This window comes from Mytilus californianus, unplaced genomic scaffold (assembly GCF_021869535.1).
Source record: "Mytilus californianus isolate M0D057914Y unplaced genomic scaffold, xbMytCali1.0.p SCAF_4, whole genome shotgun sequence".
Taxonomy (NCBI): domain Eukaryota; kingdom Metazoa; phylum Mollusca; class Bivalvia; order Mytilida; family Mytilidae; genus Mytilus; species Mytilus californianus.
In genome coordinates this window covers 104,342,973-104,355,699 of record NW_026262690.1, presented here as the reverse complement: position 1 = coordinate 104,355,699, position 12,727 = coordinate 104,342,973, and the positions used below count along the sequence as shown (strand labels likewise).

The following is a 12,727-nucleotide window of genomic DNA, read 5'->3' as shown; positions in this document are numbered from 1 at the left end:
TGTTATTTCAATGATCAGATTTATCTAATATAAACAGAAAATGCAGTAGAAAATGTGCCAGTGTTTGGCATTTGTGCTCCCTATCATCAGCCATTTGTGGAGTGGTTGTTCACGAGGAAATATCTCATTGGCATTCTATTTCATGCAGTCTATTCATTTTCATTATGCATTTCAAAGTTACTTTTGCCTACAAAGGCTTTGTGATTGTTATTTTATGTTGGTTTGTTTTTTTTGTTTTGTTTTTTTTTTTGGGGGGGGGATTATTATGAAGGCAATGTCTGTATCTGAATAGCTCTGAGGGACTCTACAATGTGTACTCAATAAAAATTTCAATACCAAAGAAATGTCAATCTAATTATTGGATTTTTTAGGAACTTGCTTAATGACTACCGGTATTTTTCGTCAGGTGTCTGAAGTTTCATGTATTCGGGTCTCAATAATGACTGACTATTCTTGAATGATAAAAGTACTACATCTTATTTTTGTCAAAATTTCCTGATTATTTCTTTACAAACTCTTGATAAATAATTGGTTAAAATAACCTGAATTGGTTCACAAACCTATGAACAAATTCATCTTTGCATTGAACTGGAAGACTTAATCTTAGATATTCCAGATGAACCTTTTCCAGTGTTCCAAAAGTCTTTGACAAAACCTTCAGACAGGGTGTGACATGGCTTCTGTAAAGAGAAAGCATTCATTTTATTATTGAGGTTCAATTTCTGGCATGAGAGCATCATATAATATCATTCAAAGTAACAAAATCAAGATGTTTAATGTTGATGGTGGAGGACATTGTCAATGTATATTTGTATACACAGAAGTTCCCCTCGAACTTTGTTTTCAACAAAGCCATAATACTGGTGTATCTGTTCCTGTTGGAACAAATACTGTAAATTCAGAAATTATTGCATGCATTTATTTTTGTGATTTTTCAAAAATGGACAAGAATGCGATATCAATTATTGTGATTTCAGAAACATCTACATACAAATCTATGTTTCAGTTATTAAAATGCGAGTTTTTATTATTACTCACCTTGTCGCATTATTCGCATTAATAAAAACCTCGCAATAATTTCTGAATTTACAGTATTCGATACCCTTTATTCTGTAAGGAACAAATTCTGTAATATTTGTTCCAGTGGAAAAAATATTACAGAATATTTCTTCCACTTGGAACTAATGTTATAAAGAAACTTCTAATTCATGACAACAGTGCCATAATTATACAACTGTTGTTGTTCTTGAATTATATGAACATTAATCAAGAGACAACCAATTCTGTTTTATATATATATTACAGCAATTTAACAAAATTTTATATTCTGATGTTTGTTCAAAGTTTTGAATCAACTTACCCTCCTGGTATTCTTTGTATCTGAAGTCTTGGATGATTGTCATCAATAGGTTCAAACAATGGTAAATCTTTACCATACCACAATGGAACACGTCTTGTCATGTTCCTAAAAAATACATTGGCATTACACAACTGAACAATATCAATATATGCCTAGAAAAATATGTGTGTTTCAGTAAAACACTGTAAGAAGTTAAGAATTTCAACACATAAATTTCAATCAGTCCAGGCTGTTGGGCTTATGTATAACTATAACTATAGTGAACTATTTTTTGTTATTATACTTCACGTCAAAATGGCAGATTTTGATTGGTTAATACGAGGGAGACAATTTACTCTAACCCATGACAAATACTCTATTACCCTTCACGGAGATGCTTGCTCAAGTGTGCGCTTTAATAAATACAGATGATTGTTATCTTCAAGACGACATAGTTTATTACTTTGAATTTGAAATTTAATAGACAGTAATAACAGAACATTCAGTATAATAAATTAAATAATACATATCTGAGAGGGTGATAGAGCAGATTGTTACCCCTCGAAAAGACATTGTCAACCTTGGCTTCGCCTCAGTTGACAATGTTTTCTCGGAATAACAATCTGCTCTATCATCCTCTCAGCTATGTGTTATTTATATATTGTTGTATTTCTCCTAGCATCTTAAATCAACAGTATAGAATCCTTTTTCTAACAGGATCTTCCAACCTCACTCAAATCAATAACTGCAGGTTTATAACTAAGAATGAATGAAAATAGAAAGTTTACTCACACACAGAATGGTTCATATCCTTCTTGTAATCCACAACATGTGAAATATTTCAGAGTATTTACATCCTACAAATCATAAGTAAATAATGAAGAATTTACTGTCCATTCAAAAATTACTGTGCATTTATTCATGAGATTGTTTATAAATGGACAGAAATATGAGATTATAGAAAAAATGCCATTAGAATCAAAATTGCAAGTTTTAAATAAAGAGATATCCAGTTATGAATTATAAAATTTCATGAGGTTCATATACACAAAAAGTTCAAGTATATTGGTTCACAGCATTATAATGATTTAAGCACTTATCAAATTAATTTAAGCAAAGATGCAGTCACTAATGCCTATTTCATGTTATTCCTTTACTGACAATATTTGACTTTCGCATAGGTCATCTCAACTTGAGAGATTTGAATTGACTAAGGTAAGCTATCTTCATACTTGTATACACATTGTCAACTACTACCTACAAAATAAGTTCTCGGATTTACAGTAAATTTTTAGTTGATCAAAACTAAGTACATTACACCTACAGAGAAACAAAACAATCTTAAGTTCTTGGTACTTATAGCAATATTGAATGTACCTGTCCAAAGTTCAGCTTTGCCTGCTGATAAACTCCCATGGTCATTGCTGGTACATAGTCTGCAACATCAATACCTCGGAAAGCTATTTCCTGTCCTAAATTATCCATCATCAGCTCTCCGTTCAAAGAAAAGGCTGTAAATATCAAAACAATAAATGAAGAAGGCTACCAACTATATTATCTACAACTTTAATCATTCAGGGCTGTTCCAGAAATAAATGTAAAGGAGGTCGGAATGCATTCTTAATTTTACCCACCAAGAATAAAATTTTAATTGATTATTTCTTATCAATTGCTTTTGAAGTTTGACACCTCTGTATGCTATAATTAACGAGATAATTAGCAGATAACTGACTTTTACCTCAATGGAGCGACAAACTATTGTTTGGCTGTTGTTTAACTTGAACAGTAAATTGTGTTCAATTTGAACATTGAATTTTAAGATATTTCGGGAGAGAAATTTTCAAATAAGAACTGAAAGGTCTCATGGAACTAGAATACGAGTGAAAACAGATCAGATACTGAAATTCTGGGGTTTATTGATGACCCAGGTGGGACATGAACAAATCTTTGGTGAGCTGGTATATATTCACAGGTCACACCCGCAATTCAATTTATGGGTCAGTTTACAGGTATGAATGTGCATATCATCTTTAGGTTTGCAATACCTCAAGAATATGTTCTCATTGAAATTTGACCATTCAACCAATAACCTCTAGCCTTCCATATCATTCCTCAGTTAACATATATATATATAATATACTAATTATAAGTTTTTTATCACTGAAATCTACTAAAAATAGCTCCTTCTTCCATATCACCCCACAGTGCATGTCCTCAGTAGTCAGCATTCATATAGTTGTATAAATAAATAATTACTACAAATGTTTCTATCGCTGATATCAAACTATAAATATCTCCTTCCTTTCATATCATCCCTCAGTATATGTTCTCATTATATATAATACTTACTACATGTTTTATCATTAAGATCTAACATACAACCAATGATATCTCCAGCTTGCCATATTTTCCCATACTGCTCACCACCTTGGTTCCATTTTCTACCCTATAATTCATTAATAGCAAAACTTTATTTCAATATACATATACAAGTTGTAACACCAAGTTCTATAAATATGTTACTAAAGACAATATTTGTCTTTGGCTGATGTTTGATACCTAAAAATCGGTGAAAAAAATACAAACAGAAGACCATTCTTTAAAATTCAGACATATAAAAAAAGATTAAAGTATATATACATGTATTTGTTAAAGAAAAAATGAAATAAATGTAATCTTTGTTGTATGTTTATATATTTGTTGTTGTATGGCCAAAATCTAGTCTTGAATCATATTTATATTCAGATGCTGTGGGAAAATCAAATCCAGGAAATTATCTAACTGATATAAAAAAGATGTGGTATGATTGCGAATAAGACAACTCTGCATATTACTTCATTGCAATTTACAATTTTTAGCAATGAACTAAAAAAAAATTATATTGCAATGAAGAAATACACTCCGTAACCTCATTTACACAAGTTAATGGAATGGTAATAAATAATAAATGTTTATTAAAAACAGAAATTCTCATACATATACAAATTTATTTTTTTCTGCAATCTAAATCCTAGTAGTGAAGAAATATATTACGACTTACCAAAAGTCCATCAAAACCATAGGAAGAACCATCCAAACCAATTTCCACACATGGGCTGGAATCTACCTTGGTCCAGCCCACTTTCATGAAGCCTGGTGTCAACACTTCAAATTCATAATACCTAAAAAAAACATAATTATCATTCAAAGCAACACTTCAAATTCATAATACCTAGAAAACATAATTATCATTCAAAGCAACACTTCGAATTCATAATACTAGAAAACACAATCAGCACAGTGATTATTTATAATCTTTTATGTGGACTGGTACTTTTCCCATTTGTAGGAATGAGTATTGATAAGTAGTGTAGGAGGGTAAAACTACCTGATACCAGCTCTTAATGAAAGGCCTGGTTATTTAAAGCAACAGATAATAGAAAAGGTGGGGTTTTTTCAAATAGTTTGAATTCTTACTATACAAATTATAAAAAAAACTTAGTTTAAAACATTTCTCAGTTTACCATCATGATTTTGGTTACGGTAGATAAATCTTGTAAGTATATGTCTGAAATAGTTACATCTTGAATAAGAAATAAAATTTTACCATTTTCCTGTAGACACAGCATAGGTTAGCTGGGTTCTGTAAGTTCTATTTCTAGATTTCTTCTGTCCTAATGCTCTTGATAATGCTACAAATATAATGTTTAAATTGTCTAAATATTGCTAAATGTACATGTTTCTAGACTTCAAAATACATTCATAATTTTAAGAAACATACAAGATACTTGTTAGAGAACTTGGCAGTAAAAAATGTAAGAAATTGACAAATAATTTTAATGAACTGCATAACAATTACTGTTAACATACAGACAGATTCATAATATTTGTAGAACAAAATTTTTAAAAAATTATAAACAATGCTGATTAATACACACCACATTTAGTTTTTAAAAGGCTTTTGACAAATTAAATTAGAAAAAATAGACCACTTGCTTGGATTACTTGGCAATAGAATGTATATGACAAAATACTTATAATAGAAAAAAATCTTTCAAGTATTAAAGAATCAGATGTGCTTAAAATATTTTGGTGTACAAGTGTGTCACATGATACAAAACACCACTCCACTTTAAATGAAATTGATATTAAAACAAGAATCTGTCCATAGTACAAGGATGCCCCACTCGCACTATCATTTTCTATGTTCTGTGAAATTGGGGTCAAAACTCTAATTGGGCATTAAAATTAGAAAGATCATATCACAGGGAACATGTGTACTAAGTTTCAAGTTGATTGGACTTCAACTTCATCAAAAACTACCTTGACCAAAATCTTTAACCTGGAGACGGACAGACAGACGGACGAACGGAAGGACGGACCGAAAAACATAATGCCCCTAGGTTGGGTATAAAAAGGTCAACGAACAAAGATATAACAAAAAAAATCTTCTAAGTTTTAAACCTGAAAACATGCAAACCACATACATTTTTTTAAAGCATAATGAATAAATAAAAAATGTTGCATACCTGTATTTTTTAAATTCCCATAGTTCAGCAAATGATCAAATAGTTTACTTCCTTAGAAAGCATTAAAATAAAATACATTGCAGAAAATAAAATGATGCAGCCACAACATTGGGATTTAAGAGGGACTGGATGGGGGTCCTTCATTCCTTTATGCTTGAACTTTTTAGACAATTTTTCTCTATTCTTTATTTATTTTTACCCTTTATCTCTATTTCTTATATTTCAGCATCCCATTATTTAATGGCCTATTTTTCTCTATTCTTTATATTTTTTGCTCTCTATTCTGAACTATTTACCAATTATTCTCTCCATCCAGACCCTCAATCAACAATGCATAAAATTACAGCACTAACTATACATGCATTAACCAATTGTTGTGCAATTACTCATTTAATTTCAATTTGCACAAGTTCCTTTTCAAATTATTTAGATATAAAATCAGATTACTGTTTAGCCTACAATTTACCCAATTCCCACTTGAACAATTTTGGTATAATTAGTAACACCTAAAAAATTTGCAAATACATGTAGCTCATCTCATGATAAAATTAAAATAGAATTGACCACTAGGAAGAAACAGGTAAACACATGTATAGTTTCTGCTGCAATACATAAATGTTTTAACATAAAGGTATGGCATACAGTATATAAGACAAATATAGCTTCTATCTTTTCTGAAACAGGGAAAGTAATAAAAACTTACATTGTACAACATCAGAATATTTAATTATTTTACATTTCAAATTCGCAAGTTAACCTTAACTGGTTTATTCAAGGTTAATTTTGATTGTTACCTAATGAGGTTAAGTTGTTGTAACTTAAACTCATTATGCAGCATTCTTAATTCTGAAATGCAATATTTATAGATTTTTTTGTGAAATATCCAGCATGAGCACCCAAAGATAATTTCATATCATCTGAAACCTTCAATACATGGCAATAATCCATCAATTTCCTTCGAAGAGCTCCTACCACAAAAAGCATGGCTACTCACAAATGTTTTTGCACAATCAGAAGTACTTTTGTTACTCTCCAAAATTTTTGCATAAGAAGGGTATCAAATGACTTCTTCACAAAATAGACAATTTTCAATGTTTCAATTTACTAGCTTTCTGAACTTAAACAACTTATTTTTCACTCATGTAGTATTTGCTCTTACTCCTAAATATCACATGCTTAGCAGAAAAGTAGCAGATACTAATTCTGACATTGTTTAATTTGACCAGGTCAAGGTACCAATCCACGAATTCTAAATATCACATAAAATGGTATTACAATAATTAAAAAATAATACTATATTACAACTAAAACTGTTATGGAAATGTACATCTGCTGAAAAAAATCAAAATGCTAATACAATAACAACACTTTTCTTTACATGCTTGATATTTTTGTCATGAAGAATACTACACAATTACCTGTTTGAGCACTTTCACCTGTCTCACTCGTTGGAGGTTCCAAATTGTATCCATAGGCAAGAAGTGTCTTGACTGTTTGATTTGCTTGATCCCTATGAAGACAATCATTACAATATATAATTGTAGAAGGTCCTATAACAACAACACTTTAAGGAATGCTCCAGTAATTTATTAAGATCGACATGTTTCGGTGGCTAGGCCACCATCATCAGGATAGAAAACAATACATAAAATCATGCTGATGTACAAAATCGGGTTGAGAAAATTAAAATGTCACAATGTTGCTATGGTGAGTAACGTTATAAATAGCAATAAATAATTGATGAAAAATGACATGAAATGATTTTAATAGAATGAAAAAGACAAGGAGTAAACAAAAATGGGATAACTATTCAAAAGTTTACTTTTGTTATCAAGCTTCCATTCTCCTTTTGTAATATCATTAGATAAATTATTGAATATTTTAATGGAATTACAAATTTTTTTAAAGTATATGATGCATAGAATAAATGTATAATTTTTCAAATATAAGTTTGAATAAAGACTAGCAAAAGCAATTATATGTTAACCAATTTTTTTCTGGCAAATGGTCTGTAGATACAAATCTACCTAAATTATGTTGTGTGTTCAAAAAAATATTCCTATTATGAAACACCTTATTTTCACCTGTGCTTAGATTTACAAGTAAGGACTGAACCATTTTGATTTCAAGAACTCTTTTTTTTTCTCCGAACAAAAAGCTCTTGACTGAATTGACCATATCAAGGAACATGGAAATGTGTTAACGCACTCACTTTCATGTTAATGCAAAACTTGCTAGAATTACCTGTTAGCCTTTTTAATGGAATCATCCACTTTGTTGTATGGCACAAGATGAGGACTTCTTTTGTTGTGCATGTCCTTAAAATACAAATTCATAATAATTCAATACTTGTACAAGTTTAATTAAAACCATCACAGGTTAATTATTTTGCAACAAATCTTTTTCAATACACTTGTACTTACAATGACAGATGCACTGGTGCTTAATATATATGCTCATATTGTTAAGTATTCTTATCAAAAACAAACTATGATAAAAAGTGGTATTTCTTCTGTAGTTATGTATAATCTGCTCACCAGTTTTCACCACAGAAATTCAGGAAAAACATTTAGTCACATGGTACAACACAGGTTAGTTTCAAAACATAACAAAAGTTTAAATAGCACTAGTTAAATATAAAAATTGAAATGACCAGTTGCAAGATAATTTGTTCACACTTGTAACTCTGGTCAAGTTCTTACTGTCTTTTTTCCCCCTTTTGCTGTGAATATGTTACCTCATATGTTCCGTAGGTCCAGCCGTGCTTGATTCTGTCTTTGGCCCAGACATTATGTGTATTTTCTGCCAGTAATTCTACCAAGTCTTCCATTAATTCATTCAATGTCACAGATGACAGGTCCAGAGGGGCTGGTTTGTATCCATTACTTTGTAAGAAACTATCAAGTATATAAAATAGTCATGATATACACAGTTCTGATCCTCTCCACAGTTTGGTGGAAAGTGAAAACAACAATGCACACATTATTGTGCTAAGCATACTCCTACTCGTAATTCAAAGTATCTGGAAGATAGATCCAACAAGAATGTGTCTATAGTACATGGATGTCCCACTTGCACTATCATTTTCTATGTTCAGTAGACCGCGAAATTGGGTAAAAACTCTAATTTGGCATTAAAATTAGAAAGATCATATCATAGGGAACATGTGTACTAAGTTTCAAGTTGATTGGACTTCAACTTCATTAAAAACTACCTTGACCAAAAACTTAAACCTGAAGTGGGACAGAGGGACGAACGAACGAACGAACGAACGGACACACAAAAAAAAGTGCTCACAGGTTACAATTCATCACTGTGAGCAGATGACCAAATATGAAGTCATCATTTGAGTAATTTCTGATAAAAGACAGAACAGACAGAGCAACAGCTAGATGGACAAGGTGATTGCAATATAGCCCCACTTTTACAATGGGGGTGCAATAAAAATAAGTCTAAATACGGAACACAGGAATTATCATGATTGATTTTTTATATTATCTCAAGCATTTGAAATAATGAGTATGGCATGAATCAAGTTTAAGAGTCAATTTTCAATTTCTATTTTTGCAATCACATTTAATACATATTCCACTTCTGAATTCTAATAATCTGTAAAGTCCTAATTATAAAATATAAAAGGTTTAGTTGACTAAATATACACTTTTGGTAATAAGAAATAAAAGTGTTCACAATTCCATGAAGCATATATGTCAATTGTTAACATAAAAATGAAAAATTCAAATAATCTAAATGACCCGACTTACTTGTTTGGCAATTTATGTGTCTTCATTCTATTATTTTCTTTCTTCTGATTATCCATACTGATGTGATAACCTAATGCTAGTAATGTTCTGTAACAGATAGGATCATGGTGTTAGTACAGTACAGCTAAGCCATATCATATAATACCTACTGAAGTCTATGGCTCCAAATGTCTGATAAAGATCTATAACTTTAACTTGTAGACATATTTATTTCCATATAAAGACAGCTTTCAAAATTTTCCTGATTAAAATCTGGCATCACTTTGTTATGACATAACTTCCATACGGCTCATACTTATATTTTTCAAAGCCTTTTCTAGAAGATAAGAAAATTCACATTCATTTTTGAGAATATACTGGGTGGCACAAGTCCTAAAACGAAATCTCTCCTAATGTTGAAGTTTAGTACAGACATGTTTTCCAATTTTTTTCCCATTATGGATTTTAACTTTAGAAATCATATAAGACTATAGTACATTTATATTCACTAATTTTATTTTATGACTTGAATGTTTGAAACTTCCTTGGAGTTTAGTGCTTTTGTTATTTTTTATATTTACCTTAATGTTTCAAAAGATACTGTGATAACATATTTCTTTTCTGTCATGGGGACTTTCTCAAAGCTATTTACAGCTGGATTCTTCTTTCTTTGGTCATCTCTGACCTAAAAATGACAAATATATTTTTGTATGGATATACATGATGGCATAAATTTAAACCAGTTTACATGACACTTGCATATGTTCTGATGCAAAAGGATTTGGCAATGCAGACTCATAGCACATCTTCTTATTTTCATATCATAGAGCCTGTAGAAATCAAAGGGGGAAATGCAACTGGATTTAGTCAGATTATCTTTATTCCAATTATGCAAAAACATTCTAAACAATTCCTATGTTCAGACCTATTCAACTGATTTATACAGTTTGTTCTCTTATGTTGTGCTGTTACACAACTGTCCCAGGTTAGGGGAGGTTTGGGCATTAACAAACATGTTTTACCCTGCCACATTCTTTATGTGCTTTTTCAAAGTCAGAAGCCTGTAATTCAGTGGGTATCATTGGGTGATGTCTTCCATATTTGTTGTTTTGTTTATTGTTTTGAGCATAAATCAGGTCATCAGTTTCCCCTTTCTAATTGTTTCACATTTGTCAGGCCGGGCTTACTATACAGTATTGGTTATGCTCATTGTGACATACATTTGTTGTTCAGTGGGTGTCGTTTGTTGATGTGGTTCATAAGTGTTTCTTGTTTCTTGTTTCTTGTTTCTAGTTTTTTATATAGATTAGACTATTGGTTTTCCTGTTTGAATTGTTTTACACTAGTCATTTTGGGGCCCTTTATAGCTTGCTGTTTGGTGTGAGCCAAGGCTCCGTGTTGAAGGCCGTACTTTAACCTATAATTGTTTACTTTTTACACATTGTGACTTGGATGGAGAGTTGTCTCATTGGCACTCATACCACATCTTCTTATTTATATTTACATGTAGTTTTATATATCCTAGTCCTTTGATTTCTGGTGTATAGTTGACACATCAGCAATCATATCACTTCACCTTTGGTGTGATTTCATTAAAAGATGAATTGGTTGTTGAAGCTTGTCCAATGTTTTGTCTCATAATTTACAATACCTTTGGTTGTTGCTGTTCACTTTGTTTTTTTAAACGAATCCGTCTTTTAAACTTACACTTAAAAGAGATATAGCAGATAGCTAGAGTACACATTTACAAAAAGATATTTACCTCACCAAATGACCATCCTTGTTCTATCTTACTAGCAGCCCAAACCTCATGTAAATTCTCTGCTAATCTGTCACGAACATTTTCTATGTAAGCTGGAAGTTGAATCTGAAAATAGAAATCAAAGTTTGTATGCTATTCCTTTCATCTTTTGTGGAATATCAAAACCACATTTTAACCATGCAATCATTAGTCATTCTCTGAAATATTTTGGCATTATCAAATTTTCTTCTTACTATTTTAATTCTAAAAATACTGAAAAGCAATAGGTGACAGAAACAGTTAGAAATTAAAACTATATAAAGAAAGCCCTATACATAGAACACTTATTAATGAAAGATAAAATTGAACACAGATTAAAACTAAGAATGCACTGTACATGAAGCTACTAACTGCATTTCTCTTGTAATCATCCTACTTTTTTGTTTTTTTATGAAAAGCTGAGTGATTTTGGTTTATATCAATGATCAGTTATAATTAGTTTAATTTTCTACTTCAATCATTTTAAACTTACATTAGCAGTATCTACTGGTTTTGGCACATATGGAGTATATTCTATTTCCATTGGTCCATGTACGACATTTCTGTGGATGTCTCCAAACCAGAAACACTGGTCCAACTTAAGTTTCTCTTTTGGAAGTAATGCTTCTATGGCTGGTGAGTGTCCATCTGGTAGTTCAAACTTAAATTTACCATGGTCTCCACCAAATACAAAGCGACAACTATATAATGTAAACATTTCATGCAGATTATATCAAATATTACTATACAATGTATTAAGACAGGTATCATATGTCATCAGCTTTACATTGAAACTGGCCAATTTCTGTTTTTAAATTCAAGACATACTTTGTTTACTGCTAAATTTCATTTTCAAAATCCTTGTTAAAATATTGAGATTGACTGATAATGTGGTAAACAAAGAAGATTTAGCTAACACTGTGACATCTATTTTATTTTTGTGTTAGACAATGAAAACATACAGTCTTTGGGATACCCAAACTTTCTTACCTAACTCTAGCAGACATTGACACAACTGGGAAGAACAGACCATCAAGATTGAAATCCTTGAAGACGCCTCTGACCTTGATTCCATTCAAGGTGAAAGTGATCTGTGGTACAGAAAGGTCAAGGCAACAACCAATCACATCTCCATGTTCTAACTGGTGACCACTCCTTCTCACTTGCTTTGATTTCCCACCTGTATAGAAAGATTTTTTAGTAAACTGGAAGGAATATTTTCAAAAGATTTCTGTACTGCAATGAAGTGTTCAATGCTGCTTTGTGACTTTGAAATGTAATAGTCTAAAGATGACATTAAGAGCGTGGTGAAAAGTCAATCTATTTTCTATATTTCTTTTAAAGTAATTGATGACAA

The 12,727-nt window shown here is 31.2% G+C and overlaps 1 protein-coding gene across 1 annotated transcript in view; it reads right to left on the bottom strand.

Annotated features, from left to right (window-relative positions):
- Positions 1-12,727, bottom strand: part of LOC127738961 (ryanodine receptor-like) — a 154,684-nt gene that overhangs the window by 111,789 nt on the left and 30,168 nt on the right. The window contains exons 20-35 of the mRNA XM_052250461.1: positions 12,361-12,550; positions 11,864-12,071; positions 11,353-11,457; positions 10,172-10,275; positions 9,612-9,698; positions 8,585-8,744; positions 8,092-8,165; positions 7,266-7,357; positions 5,848-5,898; positions 4,926-5,010; positions 4,380-4,500; positions 3,689-3,785; positions 2,717-2,850; positions 2,132-2,196; positions 1,361-1,465; positions 561-680 (exon numbers count right to left, since the gene is read on the bottom strand). Coding sequence (XP_052106421.1) covers positions 561-680; positions 1,361-1,465; positions 2,132-2,196; positions 2,717-2,850; positions 3,689-3,785; positions 4,380-4,500; positions 4,926-5,010; positions 5,848-5,898; positions 7,266-7,357; positions 8,092-8,165; positions 8,585-8,744; positions 9,612-9,698; positions 10,172-10,275; positions 11,353-11,457; positions 11,864-12,071; positions 12,361-12,550 — 1,798 coding nt within the window. The remainder of the gene's footprint in view (positions 1-560; positions 681-1,360; positions 1,466-2,131; positions 2,197-2,716; positions 2,851-3,688; positions 3,786-4,379; positions 4,501-4,925; positions 5,011-5,847; positions 5,899-7,265; positions 7,358-8,091; positions 8,166-8,584; positions 8,745-9,611; positions 9,699-10,171; positions 10,276-11,352; positions 11,458-11,863; positions 12,072-12,360; positions 12,551-12,727) is intronic.